The sequence below is a fragment of the Acartia tonsa genome, chromosome 2 (genome assembly GCF_053477335.1).
Source record: "Acartia tonsa isolate MP-2025a chromosome 2, ASM5347733v1, whole genome shotgun sequence".
In the NCBI taxonomy this organism is placed as follows: Eukaryota; Metazoa; Arthropoda; class Copepoda; order Calanoida; family Acartiidae; genus Acartia; species Acartia tonsa.
The window spans coordinates 33459921-33480212 of NC_137261.1; the positions used below are offsets into that span (position 1 = coordinate 33459921).

Consider the following 20292-nt stretch of genomic DNA (forward strand, 5'->3'; position numbering starts at 1 on the left):
AATTTTTTTTTTTTTTTGGGGGGGGGGGGGAAGGGATGTCCCACCCCCAAAGAAAATAACTTAAAACAATCATAGGGCCAGTAGGTATATTCCCTAAAGAGCAGAGCCCAATCGGTGCATTGGTTGCTGAGATATGAAGATTCAGACAGACAGACAGGCATCGTTCTACTTTGTATTATAGTTTGATTATTGAATTAATAATCGTTTACCTATTATTTTCATAAATCTTGAATTATAGAAATGCAATATAATTTAGAATTTCTACAATTGTACGGATTATATTTTAAGCTATTCGTGTCAATTCTTTTACCTCGATATTTACATATACTTTATTTCAAGTTTTAAGTAGATAAAATGGTAATTCATTGTAGGTGCAGCATAATATTAATTTGAATCCTGGCCCCGCTTTCTTAAAATATTTAGTTTCTGGATAAAATCACGAAACCTCTTATTTAAACAATAAAAACAAATTAGAAATGAATAGAGAATGCTGTCCTTTACTACTTTATAATCCAGCCTGCTCTACTGAGTGACATAGACACTTGTGTGTCACTTCCTACTTAATTAGTTTTAAATAATGAGTGCTTTGTGCATTCTATAGTACCTAATATTAATTTACTGTTATATATTTATTCAAAATGTCTTCAACTAGTTGCAAAATAGTTTTGATTTTCTTTTATAAATATGTTTTGCAACCTAATTTTTTTTGTTAAGGAGAAAAGTATTCGTGGCAGAAACTTTAGTTTTGTTGTCTCCAGCCAACATTGGGAATGTCATCTTTGTACTTTGAAAAGCCAATATAAATCCACGCTTCAGGTTGGTAATCACTTTACAGTCACATTTTTCAACTTATTTTTTTCGGCTGCGACTGAATTCAAAATTTTTGTTTTCGAATAGTATCCTATTTGTTAACCGATGCTTTGATTGTGTACCTTTAATGACCCATCAAAAAAATATTTTTATTCTAGCCATAATTTCGCCATTCCTAAAAATCTTTGAGTAACCATCTCATTTTCTCGTTTTTCTTTTATTATAAGCCTAATATTATGATAAATGACGATCAAATAGACAATCAGCTAATAAAATACTATAAGTTGCATTCAACCAATAAACAATAAACTCTCTTTCATGATAAGCACATTTTCTTAAAAAGAAACTGATAGAAATAGAATATTGAATAGAAAAGTTTTCAGTTCTTTTCAACAAATGCAAATATACACTCTAGGCTGAAGGAATGAACAGGCATTCGGAAGAAAACTAGAGTGAAAATATTTAAAAGAGAATAGAATTAGATTTCAGTCATCTAACTTACATATAAGCGGATAAAACCATTTTCAATATTGAAATTTGATGACCCTCAGATCATTACAGACATACCGACGGTCATAGAGTATAGTTTTATTATTTAAATTATTTATTTATTATAATTAATAATATAGTTATAAATCCTCCCAGGACCTATGAGAAGCTACCCTCTAAAGGAGAAACATATCGTTCCAGCAGTTAGCGAGGTCCTTACAAACAAACATACAGACTTACTTACATAGGTTAAAGCAAGAAGGACAAAAATAGGACAGCTGTTTCTTTGCAATATGAAACCTTTCTTGTCCATATAAACATTAAACTTGCCCGCCCTAAATTTACTTTCATAATACTTTTCCTTTGCTCTGTAGGCCCTCCGATCTTCATCTTATTGAAACCAATATCTATGCTTTCAATAAACTTTACTTTAATTGCAGTTGAGTAATACATGCTATGTACAAATTCATTCACGAACCAGGCATCTAATCTTAAAATAAAAATATTTTCTTACATGCATCTATTTATCATTTGTTCTATTTATAATTAAAAGTTCTATAATTTCCTATTTCTAGAATCACATGTACAGTGTTCACTACAGAGTGTTTACTTATATCTGTACTATGTATAATTAAAAGTTCCATAATTTCCTATTTCTAGAATCACATGTACAGTGTTCACTACAGAGTGTTTACTTATATCTGTACTATTTATAATTAAAAGTTCCATAATTTCCTATTTCTAGAATCACATGTACAGTGTTCACTACAGAGTGTTTACTTATATCTGTACTATTTATAATTAAAAGTTCTATAATTTCCTATTTCTAGAATCACATGTACAGTGTTCACTACAGAGTGTTTACTTATATCTGTACTATTTATAATTAAAAGTTCTATAATTTCCTATTTCTAGAATCACATGTACAGTGTTCACTACAGAGTGTTTACTTATATCTGTACTATTTATAATTAAAAGTTCCATAATTTCCTATTTCTAGAATCACATGTACAGTGTTCACTACAGAGTGTTTACCTGTATCTGTTCTCTTTGCCATCAAAAGTTCCATAACTTGAACCAACTGAATGTTCATGTAAAAAGTGTACATACAAATATCAAAACAAAGGTAAAATCAATGTATTTCTAAGTCTGAGACAAGCACTATAAAGTCATTATTGGCATATGACATATGTCAAGTACAGTAAAGTAAATCTTTACATTATAAAATTAAAGTATGATATCTAGGGGATAAATCGATGATATAGAATTGTTTTTAGAAAATATAAATGAATTGAGAAGTTTTTCTTTTAGGGGGTTGGGTAGATATACCACACTTTTCTGGGATCTTGCCAGATCAAGTATCAACTGTGGGGAATACCAAAGGATGACTCCATGCAAAATTTGAGCCGGATCCGGCCAAAACCGGCCGGGATTTTTATAAAAAAACGGTTTTTTCCGGTTTTTAGGGGGTATCTGTAAACAATTGTGATTTCACTTTACATGACGCTATGGAAATCTATTATTCAATTAACAATCCCTTTATAATTTCCTACAAATTTATTGGATTAAACTGGATTACATGCCCTTTCTTTGATAACTCTTATATTGAATTAATTGCCCATTGTCCCCTCCCTTACTCCCTGGATATTTACTACTTGGTAATCTTTAATTTATCTTTTAATTATCTGATTAATCTCTAATGATTATTACTTTGTAAATCTGAATACTTATTATTCATCTCTACCAAGTATTTATAAACTAAAAAGTAATAAAAATTACTATAATATATGTATTAGGGTGGGTCGATTTTGGACATTTTTTTTCTGAGGCCAAAGCGGGGATCTGCACTCAATTTATATAGATATAATACACCTCTGAGTGATTTAAAATTTACCCTAAGTCTTAAAACCGCTGACGACCAGACATTTAATTGTATAGCTATTTGTAAATGGGAGTCAAAAATTTATTGAATCAGAAATATGGCTTCATGGTGCTCCCTGGAAATGCCTTGAGGAGCTGAGTCAGGAACTTTTGTCCGTTTCAAAAAATCTCGTTCCTAGCCTGAGAAAATCTAAAAAACCTCTACAAATTGGACAATTCTTAATAAACCTTTAAAAATTTTGTTTTTTTAGTGATTTCTAAGGCTAGGAACGAGATATTTTGAAACGGACAAAAGTTCCTGATTCAGCTCCTCAAGGCCTTTCCAGGGAGCACCATGAAGCCATAGTTCTGATTCAAAAAAAATTTTGAATGTCGTCTTTGCATACTAATAAGTACCTAATGAATTATATTTTTAAGTGGTCGTGTTCTAAAACTCAATTTTTTAAAATTCTTTTTCGGTCAGAAATGTTTTTGAGGTTAATTTTATCTGTTGCATATCCCCGCTTTGTCTAATTCCGATATGAACCCACCCTAATATGTATTAGGTTAGGTAATAATTATAGTGTTATAATCAATAATAAGATAATTTGGAGCCTGCGTCTTAAAAAATTATTTCACCCAAACTTGTTTCTTGTGGGGGGGAAATACATTTCATGGGGTTGGTGTAATTAGTAATTGTTTTCCTTTTTTTAAAATTGCGATTTCGGCGACGAATAACGGCCAAACGGTCCGCCAGAGGTGAATGATACATAAGTAAAGAAATGTCCGCCTCAAAAAGTTGAACATTAATGAAAAAGTGTTCTAAGTCGCTAAATCGGCTCCGTCATCCCCTAAAGGGGCAAAAAACCAAGATTTTTTGAAAAATCATCAAAAATCGTGCCTTTGGCGGCGCGTATCGGCCAAACGGTTCACCCGTGGCAGATAATGCGTATGTAAAAAAAAGTCTGCCCCAAAAAGTTGTACAAACTTGCTTTTGTGTGTCAATCCCAAAAACCAACTCCCTGCATGAGTTTTGGCCAAAAAAAACGAAAATCGCTACTTTTTACGGTTGATAACTATCAAATCCGGCTTTTAGTCGGCCACCTGTTAAAAGCTTTCTGGCCAGCCGTACGGCCTTAATGATATATCCCTGGAACCGCCATGGTATGTAGAATTTTAGTTCAGAAAAACATTTAGACCTTCTCATTGCAATTTTATTGGATATGGCGTGTCTTAAAGACCATAGTCAACCTAAATTCTAATGTATGTATATTGTATAAATCCGTCAATTTTTTTAAGATTTACCAACATTTTTCAAATTGACACAAGATTGTCAATTTTCAACCTTTTTTCACATTTTAAGTTGCTAAAATTATCTTCATTACCTAAGGTTTTTGGTTTTTGAAAAATTATTAATGAAAAATGTGATTTAAAGCATTTTCTTTTTAATTTTAGATGAAATTTTGATTTTTAAATTTTTTTTTTTTTGGGCCGGAAATGGCCGGAAACCGGTCAAAAGACCGGATTTTAACCATTTTTTCAACTCTAGGGGTCATATCCAGTGTTGAGGAATTCAGATCAGACCTTAAAGCAAAAATCATCATTGAGGCCTACCCAGGAGGGGGCTTGATTTACAGATACCCCCTAAAAACCGGAAACAACCGGTTTTTATAAAAATCCCGGCCGGTTTTGGCCGGATCCGGCTCAAATTTTGCATGGAGTCATCCTTTGGTATTCCCCACAGTTGATACTTGATCTGGCAAGATCCCAGAAAAGTGTGGTATATCTAGGGTTGGGGGGTTGGATGAGTTTACAATCACTCGTTTTGAAAATAGGCAAAAAAGAAGATATTACTATTATATTTATTCTTTAGGAAAATGAAAATCTTGTTGATATGGTGGTTGATACAACTATTGAGTATGACAAACTTACCAGTCCAATGTATTTGGGGGAACATAAAGGCAAAGAAGTAGCAAAGCAGTACATTATTCAAGTAAGATTTTTTGTTCAAGTAAAACTATACCTAACTACCTATTAAAGATTTATGTTGTTAAATCATATTTGTATCACCAAACGCTTTTATTAGGTCCAAAGTACAGTAATAAAGAATTTACCCCTATTAGATGATGGTCTACAATAACATGCTTGACTATTGATACCTTGATAATTTTTAACTCTTTAGGCTTTTATGAGTAAGGTGGTAGAGGGTATTCATCCTGCCTTTCTTAGATAAAAATGTCTAAATTGGTTTAAAAGAAAGTTTTCTCTCTTGAAAAGTTCAAATTAGCCTAATGATACATATTGCTGAAATACATGATGGTCGAAGTAAATGGCAGAATCATTCCCCTCACCCTACATTTAAAAATCTTTTTAGGAATCGGACGGAGAAGTAATGAAATGTCGGATTTGTTTCTTTGAACACGAGAGCATTATTCAACTCCAGCAACATATTTTGATCAAACATCTTACAAATGTTTTCCTCTTTAAGTAAGTTTTTAAAAATAAAACCTTCCATTGTTTTTATGAAGATTCTTACACTTATACAATTTACTGCCATTACTACCAAAGAAGGGAATGTTTATCTTTATTTAAAGCATTATTGTATGCAGCGCATTGTAAGCATGTTTTGCCTGTTTTTTTTAAAATAGTTTTCTTTTAAATGCTAAGATTATTTTGTTGTATATCATAATTTAATACTAACTCTTGTTGTAGATGTGAAGAATGTGGGAAGAAATTTAGAAATAATAAATCTATGTTCTTAGAACATAAACTTTCTCATACTCAGGTTAGATAATTTAATCATTACTTTAATCTAATATACAGCTTATTCCAACGACGAAATTAATTCGGGAAAAAATCACGAAACCTATTCATAATTTAGCAGTCGTTGGCTGGCAACTCATCGTAGAATTTACGATCTATACATCTATTCCTGGTAAATATATGCATATATGACAATATGCATGTTTTAAAAGCTATTGTTAAGGATTTGAATAGAAAGGATATAGAATGAGGATTAAAACCGTTAATAATTACCATTTCGATTCTATACCTATTGGTACCGTTTTCAAATTAAAATTCACAATTATGTTAATTCAGGGCAAGCTACCGTGTCCTGAGTGTAAAATAAATCCATTAAAATCCAAGAAGCAGCCATCTATGTTTAGCAAAAGAACTCTACAAAGTCATATCAAGACTTTTCATACACATGGCTCATTTACTTGTGAAGGGTAAGTTACTAAATTAATATGGTTCTTTTTACTCTTAAAATGTTTTAAAACTCCGTTGTAGCCTAAATGGGGAGAAGTTTGTACCCTTATAGGAAATGAATTTGGTGTTAATCACGGGAGGCACGAAACCTATCTCCACATAATATTCTATGCTGCTCCAAAACGTTTTCAAACGGTTCTAGCCGCTAGTTGCTGGTACTAGAAATCTAAAAATGTTTTTTTGTATCATTTCACATGATTTAAAGCAAAAATATGTTTCAAAAAGTTGATTCCTACATAATTTATGGCAGATTTGCCCTAAAAATAGCCAAAAAAAAGGCTAAACGGCTGAGCCGTTAGCAGTTACTTTTTGTTCGATTTAGGGAAAATAGACCTACCAAGGATTACTCATGCAAAATTTCAGATCGAAATTCGATTGTAAGTGCCATTTGCTCAGACTGATTACGAGATGGCTGCATTAACCCCCCCCCCCCCCCCTTAGTACTAAATTTGAATAGGTGTGGCAGCAGTAATGACAAGCAAAAAGAATTTTCTACGAAACACGAGCTTCTTATTCATCAGGTACGATCTAGAATATAAAGAGGAATACATCAATACAGAATAAGATAATCTCACATTTTATTAATAATGGAAAAGTCTGTTTTATACCTGCATTTAAATTTTTTGGTTTTTTTTGTAGTTAATTTTTCCCCTTTTTATTCGTTAAGCTTAAATGTTGCATTTCTGAATAACAGCGAACCTAAATAAAGTGATAATTCTTTTCAAAAAGATACTAAATTTCGTGCTGGACTACCTAAAACTAGCCTTACTTGCAAATCTTAGTTTAAAGGTGTATAGGACACTTGAGATCTGCTGTTTGTTCCGTCCTCCCTCCACCGTAAAATTATAAAATAATGTTTTGTAGGCTAATTGTCATGGTAAAGCAGAAAATAAGATGTTTGCATGTCAGATTTGTGAATACCAATTTCCAACACGCAGCAGGTCGGTCAAGAAAATTGCACGGTTTAGGGAAATTCTAGTTAATCAACCAAAATAAGGGAAATAAAGTTATATTTGCTGAAACTGTACACAAGAAACACAAAAAATATTCGGGGGTGAAAGGAGATGATACAAAAGTCATTTTTAGATTGATTCTTCTTTTTTTTTGTTATCTGGTAGATGATTTATTATCAGTTCTGCATTCTTATACCTAATCCTGTCGTAAATGTGGTAGGTTTATCTACTTCTTTTTTGGTGACAGGAATACTCGAATTGTCCACCATTAGTTTGACAAACATACCACTCGACTCCAACGAATAACTATAATATATTGATATTATTAAGGTTAAAGAAGCATGTAAAGAGATGCGAGGCTGGTAGGTCCAGGACCCTGTTCAGGAAACAGATTTCTGATATTCTGGTCTACCTAGGCAGAGGAAGCTATCAGTGTAATTTCTGTAGCCAACAGTTTCATCCACATCCAAATGACCCATTGAAGGTGAACATAAAATGTATTTTTTTAGGTTTCACAGTTTCTTGCAGTTTAATGCAACCATATCGTAATCAACGCGCAAATGGCACTTAGAATCCGAATTTCAGGATGAATTTTTTAATGATTAATCTTTGGTAGGTCTATTTTCCAAAATGGAATAAAAAAATTGGAAAAGTAACGGCTGGCGGCTCAGCCTTTAAGCCGGCGTTTGGTTTTTTTCAGGGCAAAACCATCATTAATTACGTCGAAATCAACTTTTTCAATTATGGTTTTACATTATTTGGTATAAAAATGATGCTCTTGCCATTTTATAGCTTCTACCAGCCTTTTTTAGTCGGTTCTAGCTGTTAAGCAGCTGGTACTAGAAAGAGAGGAGTAGGTTGCGCTTAAAATCCGTAAAGGTTGTGTGTTTTAAGTTAAAAACAGTAGTAGAACGATAAAAATTTTGTTAACTTTATAAAAAAAAATTGTCTATAGTTCTTTTAAATAAGAAATACACATATTTAGAGAATATTATCGTTCTACTACTAATTTTAAACCTTAAAACTCAAACCCTTACGGATTTTTAGCGCAACCTACTCCTCCCTTTTCAAAAAGTTTATTGGTATTTTTATCGATAATTGTGCCCTAAAAAAAGTCCATAAACGGCTGAGCCGGCAGCCGTTAGCCTTTACTTTCCAACTTTTTATTCTATTTATTCATACCAAATTTCATCCTGAAATTCAGATTCTAAGTGCCATTTGCGCATTGATTACGTGATGGTTGTATTAACCCCCCCCCCCCTTTATTTATAGTGTAAATTTTTATTTTCTAGCTGAAAAATAAAAAGTGTACGAAATAAACATATAAAAATAAACAATACGTCTTATATTCGTTTATATGGATGTAGAAAATAATCTTTTCTAAGTCTTTTTAAAAGCGAAGCTTTTCTATAATTAGGGTCGGTCCGTCCGTGCGCCCGTCCGTCCGTCCGTAACGGATAGCTTTTTTCGTTAATTTAGACATGTTAGAATTGTCCTATCGATTTCATATTTTGCATGGTGTTTCCTTTAGCAGTTAGGTACGATTTAGAAAGCGTAGCAACTCTATAATTATTACCAAAATGTCCGTACGTTCATTTAAAACATGTTGACTTTTTTACTTTTTTAAATAGCTTTTTTCGTTAAGTTAGGCATGTTAGAATTGTCCTATCGATTTCATTTTGCATGGTGATTCCTGTAATAGATAGGTACGAGTTAGAAAGCGTAGCAACTCTATAATCATTACCAGAATGTCCGTACGTCCATTTTAAACATTTTGATTTTTTTACATTTTTAACAACAAATTTGTATGTGGCCTAATTATCCGATTGGTCTGATTTTTGGTATACTGATTCCTGGGACAACAAAGTACAATATTATAAGCGAAGCAACTCTATAATTAAGTCCTAAAAATGTAAGTATGTCCATAATCATTATCCTGTATCAAGCAGTTTTTCAACAAATTTACTTACAATTTTGCTTTGACTCTTATACATTCGCATTCTGATTTTTCAGTTCTGACATTATACAAGTGTTAATGTCCGTTTGTCCTACCGTTTCAGAGCTTCGCTTTTATGGATGTTGTCATCCTTGTTTTATCATTGCTTTAGCAGTTACAAATAAGGAGACGAATTTGGATATTAACCAAAATTGCGCCTTTACAAAGTATAAAAGTTGTTTAAACTGAATTAAGGTCATATGAATTAAAATATGTTCAGTTCACTCACTCTATAATTGCATCAGCCTCTCATAATTCATGTTTTAAATTATATTTTTTAGTTGGCTTTTGTTTTCTGTAAAAAAAATTATTACATCTACCAAAAGAGATATTTATTATTCTTTGAAATTCTAAAACATCCAATATATTACTTTACACACTCAGACAAACACACAAATGGAAAAATAGATAAGTGACAAATTTTAAAGTAATTGAACTTAGAAGGAAAGAAGAAAGTGCATTCTCGGAAATGCTTTTTCTTCATACTCTGCTCTTTGTATGTCTGTGTGTTTGTATGACTGTGTGTATGTGTGTGGTGAGTGTGTGTGCATTAGGGTTGGGACGAATACTTTTTTGGCTGGATACCGGATGATTTATCATGCCGGATATCCGGATATCCGTCCGGATAACTGGATATTGAAGTGCAAAAAAAAGTTCTTCATAAGAATTGCCAAAAATCATGTTTTGAGATTTCTAATATAAATAAAATTTTCAAAAAAAATTAACATTTCCTGAAAAAAAAATTCTTCTATCTTCACAAAAACAAGAAAATTACAGCCATTTAACATTTGAAAAGTAGGGATTTTTGTAGTATAATATAAAAGATCATATTGCCGGATACCCGACTGGATAGTTTCAATATCCGGTATCCGGTCAACCGGATATCCGTCCATACCCTAGTGTGTATGTGAGTAGCTAGTGTGCTTATTCTGCTGGAAGTTCTTACAATATTTAAAGAAAAAAGTATAATAACAGCAAAATACGCTACAACAAATACTAATGATAAAGTAAATATTCTGATAAATTATATTTTAGAAAATTTTGTTAAGAAATACGAAATATTGGATGGAATATCAGAAAAGAAAGCAAGTTTATCTTATTTTTTTACAAGTTGATTAGGTCACTTGATTATTTTTTAACAAAGAGAGAGAGAGAGGTAATGGACTTAAAATTATGCAGTCCCCCAAAGTTTTAGAAATATCTTTCAAGATATATACTGGCTACAAATAATTTATTTTATTATAGAATTGGTTTAAAATTTGCGTGTTTCTTTAAATGCCTTTCGGTCTCTATTTAAAAAATGCATTATTGTGAATGTATCTGAGTGTAACCAGGGATACTAGGATAAGAATATTGTGAATGTATCTGAGTGTAACTAGGGATACCAGGATAAGAATATTGTGAATGTATCTGAGTGCAACCAGGGATACTAGGATAAGAATATTGTCAATGTATCTGAGTGTAACCAGGGATACTAGGATAAGAATATTGTGAATGTATCTGAGTGTAACTAGGGATACCAGGATAAGAATATTGTGAATGTATCTGAGTGTAACCAGGGATACAAGAATAAGAAAATACGAATGTATCTGAGTGTAACCAGGGATACTAGGATAAGAATATTGTGAATGTATCTGGATGTAACCAGGGATACCAGGATAAGAATATTGTGAATGTATCTGAGTGTAACTAGGGATACTAGGATAAGAATATTGTGAATGTATCTGAGTTTAACCAGGGATACTAGGATAAGAATATTGTGAATGTATCTGAGTGTAACCAAGGATACTAGGATAAGAATATTGTGAATGTATCTGAGTGTAACCAGGGATACCAGGATAAGAATATTGTGAATGTATCTGAGTGTAACCAGGGATACCAGGATAAGAATATTGTTAATGTATCTGAGTGTAACCAGGGATACTAGGATAAGAATATTGTGAATGTATCTGAGTGTAACCAGGGATACTAGGATAAGAATATTGTGAATGTATCTGAGTGTAACCAGGTTACCAGGATAAGAATATTGTGAATGTATCTGAGTGTAACCAGGGATACTAGGATAGATAAGAATATTGTGAATGTATCTGAGTGTAACCAGGGATACCAGGATAGGATTATTGTGAATGTATCTGGATGTAACCAGGGATACTAGGATAAGAATATTGTGAATGTATCTTAGTGTAACCAGGGATACAAGAATAAGAAAATACGAATGTATCTGAGTGTAACCAGGGATACTAGGATAAGAATATTGTGAATGTATCTGAGTGTAACCAGGGATACTAGGATAAGAATATTGTGAATGTATCTGAGTGTAACCAGGGATACCAGGATAAGAATATTGTGAATGTATCTGAGTGTAACCAGGGATACTAGGATAGATAAGAATGTTGTGAATGTATCTGAGTATAACCAGGGATACTAGGATAAGAATATTGTGAATGTATCTGAGTGTAACCAGGGATACTAGGATAAGAATATTGTGAATGTATCTGAGTGTAACCAGGGATACCAGGATAAGAATATAAACATAAAAAACATTTATTCAGTGACAGATTACGCCCCGTCTTACGAAGCAGTACATACAATAGTACACCAAGCTACTGCTTAGTACCAGGTGTACTTTACAATTTTTCATAATATTTATAAAATTAAATTGCATGACTAACACTAGATGTTATGTGTGGCACTGATTAGGCTTCCCTAAAAGTAGGAATATGCGTATCCGAGATGTTTGCATTGCCTTTTTTAGGTTGGCATTAAAATAATAAGAAAAATAAGAAATAATAATGTCAAAATAAATGTAGGTAAAATTAAATGGACAGGGGAAAAAGAGAAGGAAAGAATGGTTACAACAAATTCTAAGGCTAGTTTTTCTTAAATTTTAAAATCATTTCTGTAATCAATAATGTAAGGTTTTTAATAAATCCAGGCAAATCAATATATTTTAAGTACATTCATTACATTCTTCAATATTACATATAGATTTAAAAAGTTCATCTTTAAGATTTAATGCAAATGTTTTTTTAGGAATATTCTCATTTAAAAGATCTTTTTCATGACAAAAATTATTCCATAGTCTTTGAAATGAAAAGACTGGAAACCTTTCAATTTTTTTAAATTTGGCTATTGGAATATAAAACTCACTAGAATTTCTTAGTTGTCTCTGATTTCTTAGATTATTTCTAATCCATACACCATCAAAAGAATTTGGTAGCCTCCAGCGAATAAAATCATAAAAAAATAGTAGTTTTGTATAAATAGATAGCTCCTTAATAGGCAAAACATTAATTTTCCTGAACAAAGGTGGCGTATGGCTGTTATAAGCGGATTTGTGTATAATTCTAATAGCTTTTTTTTGTAGAACTACTAAAGGCTTAATAGATGATTCTAAGCCACAGCTCCATGCTGGCAAGCAATACAATAAATGGCTATTTATAAAAGAGTGGAATAGTGTTACTAAGGATTTTTCACATAATATATGCTTAACTCTATTGATTAAAAACAAACTTCTAGATATTTTTTTCCTTAAATATTCAATATGGTATTTAAAGTTAAGTTGAGAATCAATAAACACACCCAAAAATTTAATTGCAGGAATTTCACTCTGTTGGTTGATATAACCCAAATATCTAATTTTATCTGTATCATTCTCATTTTCATTATTAAAATCTAATTTAATTTTAATTTGTTCCCAAGTTATGGAATCCTCCCTTTTATTAAAGATCATAAATTTAGTTTTAGTTGGATTAAGAGACATTTCATTGCAACGAAACCAATCACAGATATTTTTAAGTTCAATGTTGAGTATTTCAATTATCTCATTCAAATCTTTTCCTGATATCAAAAAATTACTGTCATCTGCAAAGAGTAGTGTCATTAAGCTAGTACAATTTTTAATATCATTGATATAAACTAGAAACAAAATTGGACCCAAAATACTTCCCTGTGGGACACCCTTGCTGATTCCTAATAAATCACTTTTTTCGCCATTTGTATAAACAAACTGATTTCTATTACTTAAATAGTTTTTAAACCATTCTAATTCTAATCCATGTATACCAATTTTTTTAAGTTTTTTTAATAAAATTGTATGCGAAATTGTATCAAAACATTTAGCAAGATCACAGAATACCCCTATAGTAATTAAATTTTCATTTTTTGCTTGTCCTAGATAATTTAAAAGGTGGATCATAGGATGTAGTGTAGATTTTTTTGCTTGAAATCCATATTGATGTTCATAGATAATTTGATTAAATTCAAGATATCTTGTGAGTTGTTCAGATACAATTTTTTCTAACAATTTTGAAAAAATAGGTAGCAAACTTATTGGACGATAATTGCCAGGGTTACATTTATCCATTTTCGAGCTGTTACTATATTTAAAAATTGGCAAAACTTTAGCAATTTTTAATTGTGAAGGAATTTGACCTGTTTTAATAGATTGGTTAATAATGTGAACAAGAGGTACGGCAATACTATTTATAATTTGTTTTAATAAACAATTTGATAATCCAAACATGTCAGAGCTCTTTTTATTTTCCATTTTTTTCACTAAATTAAAAAGAACATGAATATTTATTTCTCTTAGCTTAAATACACTGTCTGTATCAGGAATAAAGTCGCACGGATTAAGTGGGGAAGGGTTAATTTGGCTGGCAATTTCATCAGCAATTGAAGTAAAATAAGTATTAAATTTGTTAGAAATATCATGATTATTACTGTAAGATGTATCATTGACAATTATTTCATCTATACACGATGTCTTGTCATTTGATTTTGAGATTACTTGTCTTAAAGTTTGCCAGGTTTTTCTTAGATTTTCTTTATTTTGATTAAGTTGTTCCCTGTAAAAAATTTTCTTTGCATCTTTTATTGCCTTATTGTAAATGTCCCTATATGTTGTATATGCAATGTTATTTTCTGGTGTTTTATTTTTTGAATAAATTGTCCCTAGCTCAAGTTTTTTTCGTCTAGAAATCATAAGCCCTCCCGTCATAAATCCCTCTATTTTATGAATATTTTTATTAAATTTAACTTCTTTGATGGGAAAATGTAAATTAAAAGCACAATCAAATACTTCATGAAAGTTTTCAAAACTAATTTGTGGGTTTAATTCATTAAGAACATTACCCCAGTTGTTCGTGTTTAACATTGCATTAAATTGAATAATTTTTTCACTTGTTATATCCCTGCTGATAAATGTTTTAGGCTTTTCTGTTTTTTGTGTTTGAGAACTAACATGAAAAATAGGGAAATGATCAGAATGTGAATGTATCTGAGTGTAACCAGGGATACTAGGATAGATAAGAATATTGTGAATGTATCTGAGTGTAACCAGGGATACTAGGATAGATAAGAATATTGTGAATGTATCTGAGTGTAACCAGGGATACCAGGATAGGATTATTGTGAATGTATCTGGATGTAACCAGGGATACTAGGATAAGAATATTGTGAATGTATCTGAGTGCAACCAGGGATACTAGGATAAGAATATTAAGAATGTATCTGAGTGTAACCAGGGATACCAGGATAAGAATATTGTGAATGTATCTGAGTGTAACCAGGTTACCAGGATAAGAATATTGTGAATATATCTGAGTGTAACCAGGGATACTAGGATAAGAATATTGTGAATGTATCTGAGTGTAACTAGGGATACCAGGATAAGAATATTGTGAATGTATCTGAGTGCAACCAGGGATACTAGGATAAGAATGTTGTGAATGTATCTAAGTGTAACCAGGGATACTTGGATAAGAATATTGTCAATGTATCTGAGTGTAACCAGGTTACCAGGATAAGAATATTGTGAATGTATCTGAGTGTAACCAGGGATACTAGGATAAGAATATTGTGAATGTATCTGAGTGTAACCAGGGATACCAGAATAAGAATATTCTGAATGTATCTCAGTGTAACCAGGCATATGGTCTCGTTTTTAAATGTGATCGTGAGGGGGAGTTTTTTTGACCTATTGCCTCCCTCGAATTTATTATAAACCTGTGATGGACAGTAATACCAAACTTCTTAGAGAATTGTGGACAGATTGATCGAACCCTTATTGTATTGTGCAAAACATTTAGTATGTATAATATAAATGTGTTGTGCTTTTCATGGCAGCTTTGAATTTAACATAAGTTGATTTTAGTCTATTATCTTGCAATCCCCTCTAATGGTTTTCAAAATGAACAAATTATCCTTCATTTAACAAAGGGACTTCAATACTTATATGGTTACCTAGTGAAACTAAATCAAAATAATTTTCAAACATATTTTTATTTTCTATCCCTCTATCACCGGAATATAGTTTGATGCAGCTGAGTGTAGCCATAACAGGGCAATCGGGGTTATTTGATCATTTTTTGTAAGACATTTTTTTAGTAGCGAAGCTACTCTATAACTTGCAATGTCCGTCTGTCTGTATGTCCGTATGTCCGTCTGTCTTAGTTTGGGGGAAACGTGATTTTCTCGGCTTCTATAAAAGATAAAAGACTGAAATTTTTTGACAACATTCACATTATTGAGGAGCACAATTAACTATAAAACATCAATGGCGGTTGGACCGCTTTTTAGCAGGTTTTAGGCTATTTTTGTATTTTTCACATTTTTGTCCATATCTTTGGTGTTTATGGTCCGATTTCCAAAATTTTTTTCAGTTATAGTATCAAAATAAAGTTTCCTGTCTTTTCAATAAAACAATTATGACGGTCAGACTGCCTTTAAGCAGGTTTTAGGCTATTTTTGTATTTTTCACATTTTTCTCCATACCTTTGGTGTTTATGGTCCGATTTCCAAAGTTTTGTATTTTCATATTTTTCACATTTTTCCTCACATCTTTGGTGTTTATGGTCCGATTTTTAAAATTTTTGTAGTTAAAAATATCAAAATTAAATTTCCCGTTGTTTTGAGCATCCATTTACTTTGACTGACAATCTGTTAGTCATAGTACTGAAATATAAATATCAAGAAATTAAAAACAAATGTTAAAAAGGTTTCGTGATTTTTTTCCTAATATACATGCTTTTGACAACTAATCTTTAAATTCTTATACATATTTTTTTCTGCTTCGCTACTTATGGATGTTGTCATCCTTGTTTATTTTAAACTTATTTTACCTAGGTAATATATTTGGTCTGTAGTATAGTTGCTATTTTTTTCCCTTCAAGAGTCTTAAAGTGTGATAATTATCAATGTTAGGCGACTTCTATATAGTATAGGACATGATCAAACCAAACTGTTTGAGTTGAAGTATTAATTATTTACAAGATTATCGTCATTATGATGTAAAGATATTTTTAATTTAAGATATTATCCAATACATACATTATATATTGATCAATACAGAAAATCCATATAAAAGTTTCTACGACAATTTGTATACGGAATCTACTCTACATAAGAAAAATACTTTTTTATCAAAAGATAAAAATGCTTCCATCATTAAGTGGTAGGAGGTGTCTCATAACAATAATTGCAGACAGAGTGTGCAAGCTGAGTTTGGTGTATGCTGCTAATTAACAGTGACATGAGCAAAATTTGTGTCAGATACACAAAATTACAGTTCTCATGTGTACCTGTACCAGTACCTATCCATATACAAGTTAATGAAGTTTTTTTTGTCATGTCTGTGTTATAGTATGTGTAATATTATCTTTTGTTATATAGCTTGCCATAATTTACCCGCTTTAAAGAAATAGAATATCTACATTGAACTGAAGTGAGATAGAAACCTGAAATGGTGTAAAATTGGATCTATACCAGTGTATCCATAACCTCCGCCAAATTTTGATAACTGCAAAATATTTAAAGCTGATGTTCAATTTGAATTGGAGTGAATAATTTGTGCAATAGTAATAGATTTGTGAAACTAAGGACTTCAATATGGATAAAACATGATATTATGCGTAAATGAAAGTACACCATCTAGCACATCCCAGCACAGATCTTTCACTGGTTACTATATTATTCTATTTTTGCTTTACTCAGAACAGTTCAATCCTTTCCTCGCCTTAAATGTCAACTGTGGCGCAAATTAGAAATTCCTGTTTTGTACCACTTTTCAATGTTACAACCAGTTGAAATCTCATTTTTGTTTACAGATATAAAAACAGAATCAAATATTCTAAAAATAAATTGTCAAGTGTTAAGAAATGAATTTTGATAAAAAGCCGAATCAACCCAACGGCGAATTTAGATATATATTAAAAAAATTGCTTAATAATAATGACAAAATTGTTAGATGGATGCCAAAATTAGAATGACACAGTAAGGACTTTTCAGACAAATAATCTTCGATCAATGGGTAAATTGTCAATAGGTATCACTGCCCCTTATGGTTTTGTTTCTCTTTGTTTTCTGAATATTGTAAGATATCTATGTTTTGTCTATTTATTTTGACACTATTTTAATATATGCACCAACTGCAAAACTTACCTATACAATTCTTTTTATAGGAAAATAAAATCATTGAGGTAGTTCCGTAAATAGTATTTTTAAAAGCGAAGCTTTTCTATAATTAGGGTCGGTCCGTCCGTCCGTACGTCCGTCCGTCCGTCCGTCCGTAACGGATAGCTTTTTCCGTTAATTTAGGCATGTTAGAATTGTCCTATCGATTTCAAATTTAAATTTTGCATGGTGATTCCTTTAGTAGTTAGGTACGATTTAGAAAGCGTAGCAACTCTATAATCATTACCAAAATGTCCGTACGTCCATTTTAAACATGTTGATTTTTTTACTTTTTTAACAACAAATTTTTATATAATCAAATCATCGGATTGATCTGATTTTTGGTATATTGATTCCTGGGACAACAAAGTATAATGTAATAAGCGAAGCAACTCTATAATCAAGCCCTAAAAATGTAAGTATGTCCATAAAAATTATCCTGTATCAAGCAGTTTTACAACAAATTTACTTACAATTTTGCTTTGACTCTTTTAAATTTATATTATGATAATTAAGTTCTAACACTATACAAGTGTTAATGTCCGTTTGTCCTCCCGTTTCAGTGCTTCGCTTTTATGGATGTTGTCATCCTTGTTTTTAAATGTAGCAATAGTACTGATAATTTCGTCATTAAATGCATTTTCAGTCTAAAATACAGTATTGTAACTTCAATCATTAATGCAAACTATTAAAGTTTGCAAACTTGTTGGGTTTGCTTCTAATTTTAAATTAAGCTTCTTCATTTGACAGCAATATAACAAGTTCTTCTTGTCATTGTTTTCCTTCTTTTATAAAAGATTTTTTACTTTCTTAATTTCAGGCTGGATTACCGGAAGCTCGCAATCACGTGGTGACAAAGCATGGAATGCGGCATATGCGCAAGCTTAAGATGCAGTGGTTGGGGGATCCTGCAAGTATAGACAAGTCACAAGCATACAAGGACAAGTCATCTATTTGGTTTCAGAAACTAAAGGTATTTTTAATAAAATTTCCAATATCACATCGTTTTAAATTTCAAATACAACCTCAAAAAATCTTTTTGCTGCAAAACTTTAAATATTTTTAACTTTGCTTTGTTGTATGATATCATCCATTTTTTATATAGGATATTGAAAAAGTGCATACGTCAACAGACATACTTGAGAATATGACAAACTCTGGAGTTGAAACAGGAGGGAAAGATGGTACACTTGCTACTTCTTACAGAAGTTTACTTGAAGCACTGTCTCAAACAAACACTAGTTCAACGAATAAAACAAGGTATTAGATTATGATAAAGATAATAGACACTTGTCTTCAGCTTAACACATCTTCTAATCAATGGATAGGTGTCGGGTTTTAGCGCCAGACCCACACCTCGTCATAACTAATGATGTTAGAAGTAGGGTTGGGCCGGATACTTTTTTGGCCGGATACCGGATATCCGGCTGATTTCAAATGCCGGATATCCGGCTGATTTCAAATGCCGGATATCCGGCCAACGCTTGATATCCGGCAAATATCCGGTTATCCGGCCAAATTACCGGATATCCGGCCGGATAACCGGCCAAATTACCAGATATAAAAGAAGCAAAAAAAAATTTCGTCAGAAATCTTATATAAATTTACATAAAGTTAAACTTGTTCAGAAAAAATGTACTAGCTTCAATAATAAGAAAATTATAGCCATTTAAAATTTAAAAAGCAGAGATTTTTGGTGTAAAGTATAAAAAATTATAGAGCCGGATATCCGGCCGGATATTTTCAATATCCGGTATCCGGCCGGATATTGAAAATGGCCGGATATCCGGCCCAACCCTAGTTAGAAGTTGTAAATAATGCTGTTATGTCAGATGCCAGCAATAGGTATGTTAAAGCATGTAAAATATCTTGACAATTGGACAGGTGAAATTGCAGAATAAAGATTTTGCAATCAAAGTTCAGGATGTCAGGAAATGTATGCTGTTGCGCAATATAGTTAATCAATATCTGGATTAAGCTTATCTAAATAGGTCTAGTAATAGTATACTATACGACAAATATATGTAGGTATATAATGCATACGTTCTTACAGGATTATTTAGATAATAGAGCATATTATAAAGAAACTTACTTTGTTTGTCTAGTAAATCGAACATTGCTGTCATACTTTTGAATATTTGTCTGTTCTTTTTGATTAAAAAGATTAGGTATATTTTTATCATATTCAAATTTCTATAATTAGAACGAGAAAAGCTGACACTACTGAGGCAACTGATCATTCCAACACTCACATACAAGTTGATAATGTTATTATTAACAGAGAGGAAAATTATGGTACTCTCAAATCTGTTGTGATTGAAGGAAATTCTTCAGTTGGCATTGAACAAAATATTCAGCTTGGGCAGGTTAGTCTCATCATCCTATAATTTAAAATAGTCTGAAGCTAAAGATCTCAGAAAATTATTGTCTGAATTTTTTGTACGTTTCAGTGAAGCTTTA

The 20292-nt window shown here is 31.7% G+C and overlaps 1 protein-coding gene across 4 annotated transcripts in view; it reads left to right on the forward strand.

Annotated features, from left to right (window-relative positions):
* The window catches only part of LOC145311635 (uncharacterized), a 44611-nt gene that overhangs the window by 13861 nt on the left and 10458 nt on the right, over window positions 1–20292 (forward strand). For all 4 annotated transcript variants that reach the window (XM_080150573.1, XM_080150572.1, XM_080150570.1 and 1 more), the window contains exons 19-30: window positions 715–816; window positions 2300–2425; window positions 5033–5152; window positions 5534–5646; window positions 5872–5944; window positions 6259–6389; window positions 6887–6950; window positions 7294–7370; window positions 7713–7866; window positions 18653–18805; window positions 18938–19092; window positions 20036–20198. In XM_080150573.1, the coding sequence (XP_080006699.1) occupies window positions 715–816; window positions 2300–2425; window positions 5033–5152; window positions 5534–5646; window positions 5872–5944; window positions 6259–6389; window positions 6887–6950; window positions 7294–7370; window positions 7713–7866; window positions 18653–18805; window positions 18938–19092; window positions 20036–20198 (1431 nt within the window). The remainder of the gene's footprint in view (window positions 1–714; window positions 817–2299; window positions 2426–5032; window positions 5153–5533; window positions 5647–5871; window positions 5945–6258; window positions 6390–6886; window positions 6951–7293; window positions 7371–7712; window positions 7867–18652; window positions 18806–18937; window positions 19093–20035; window positions 20199–20292) is intronic.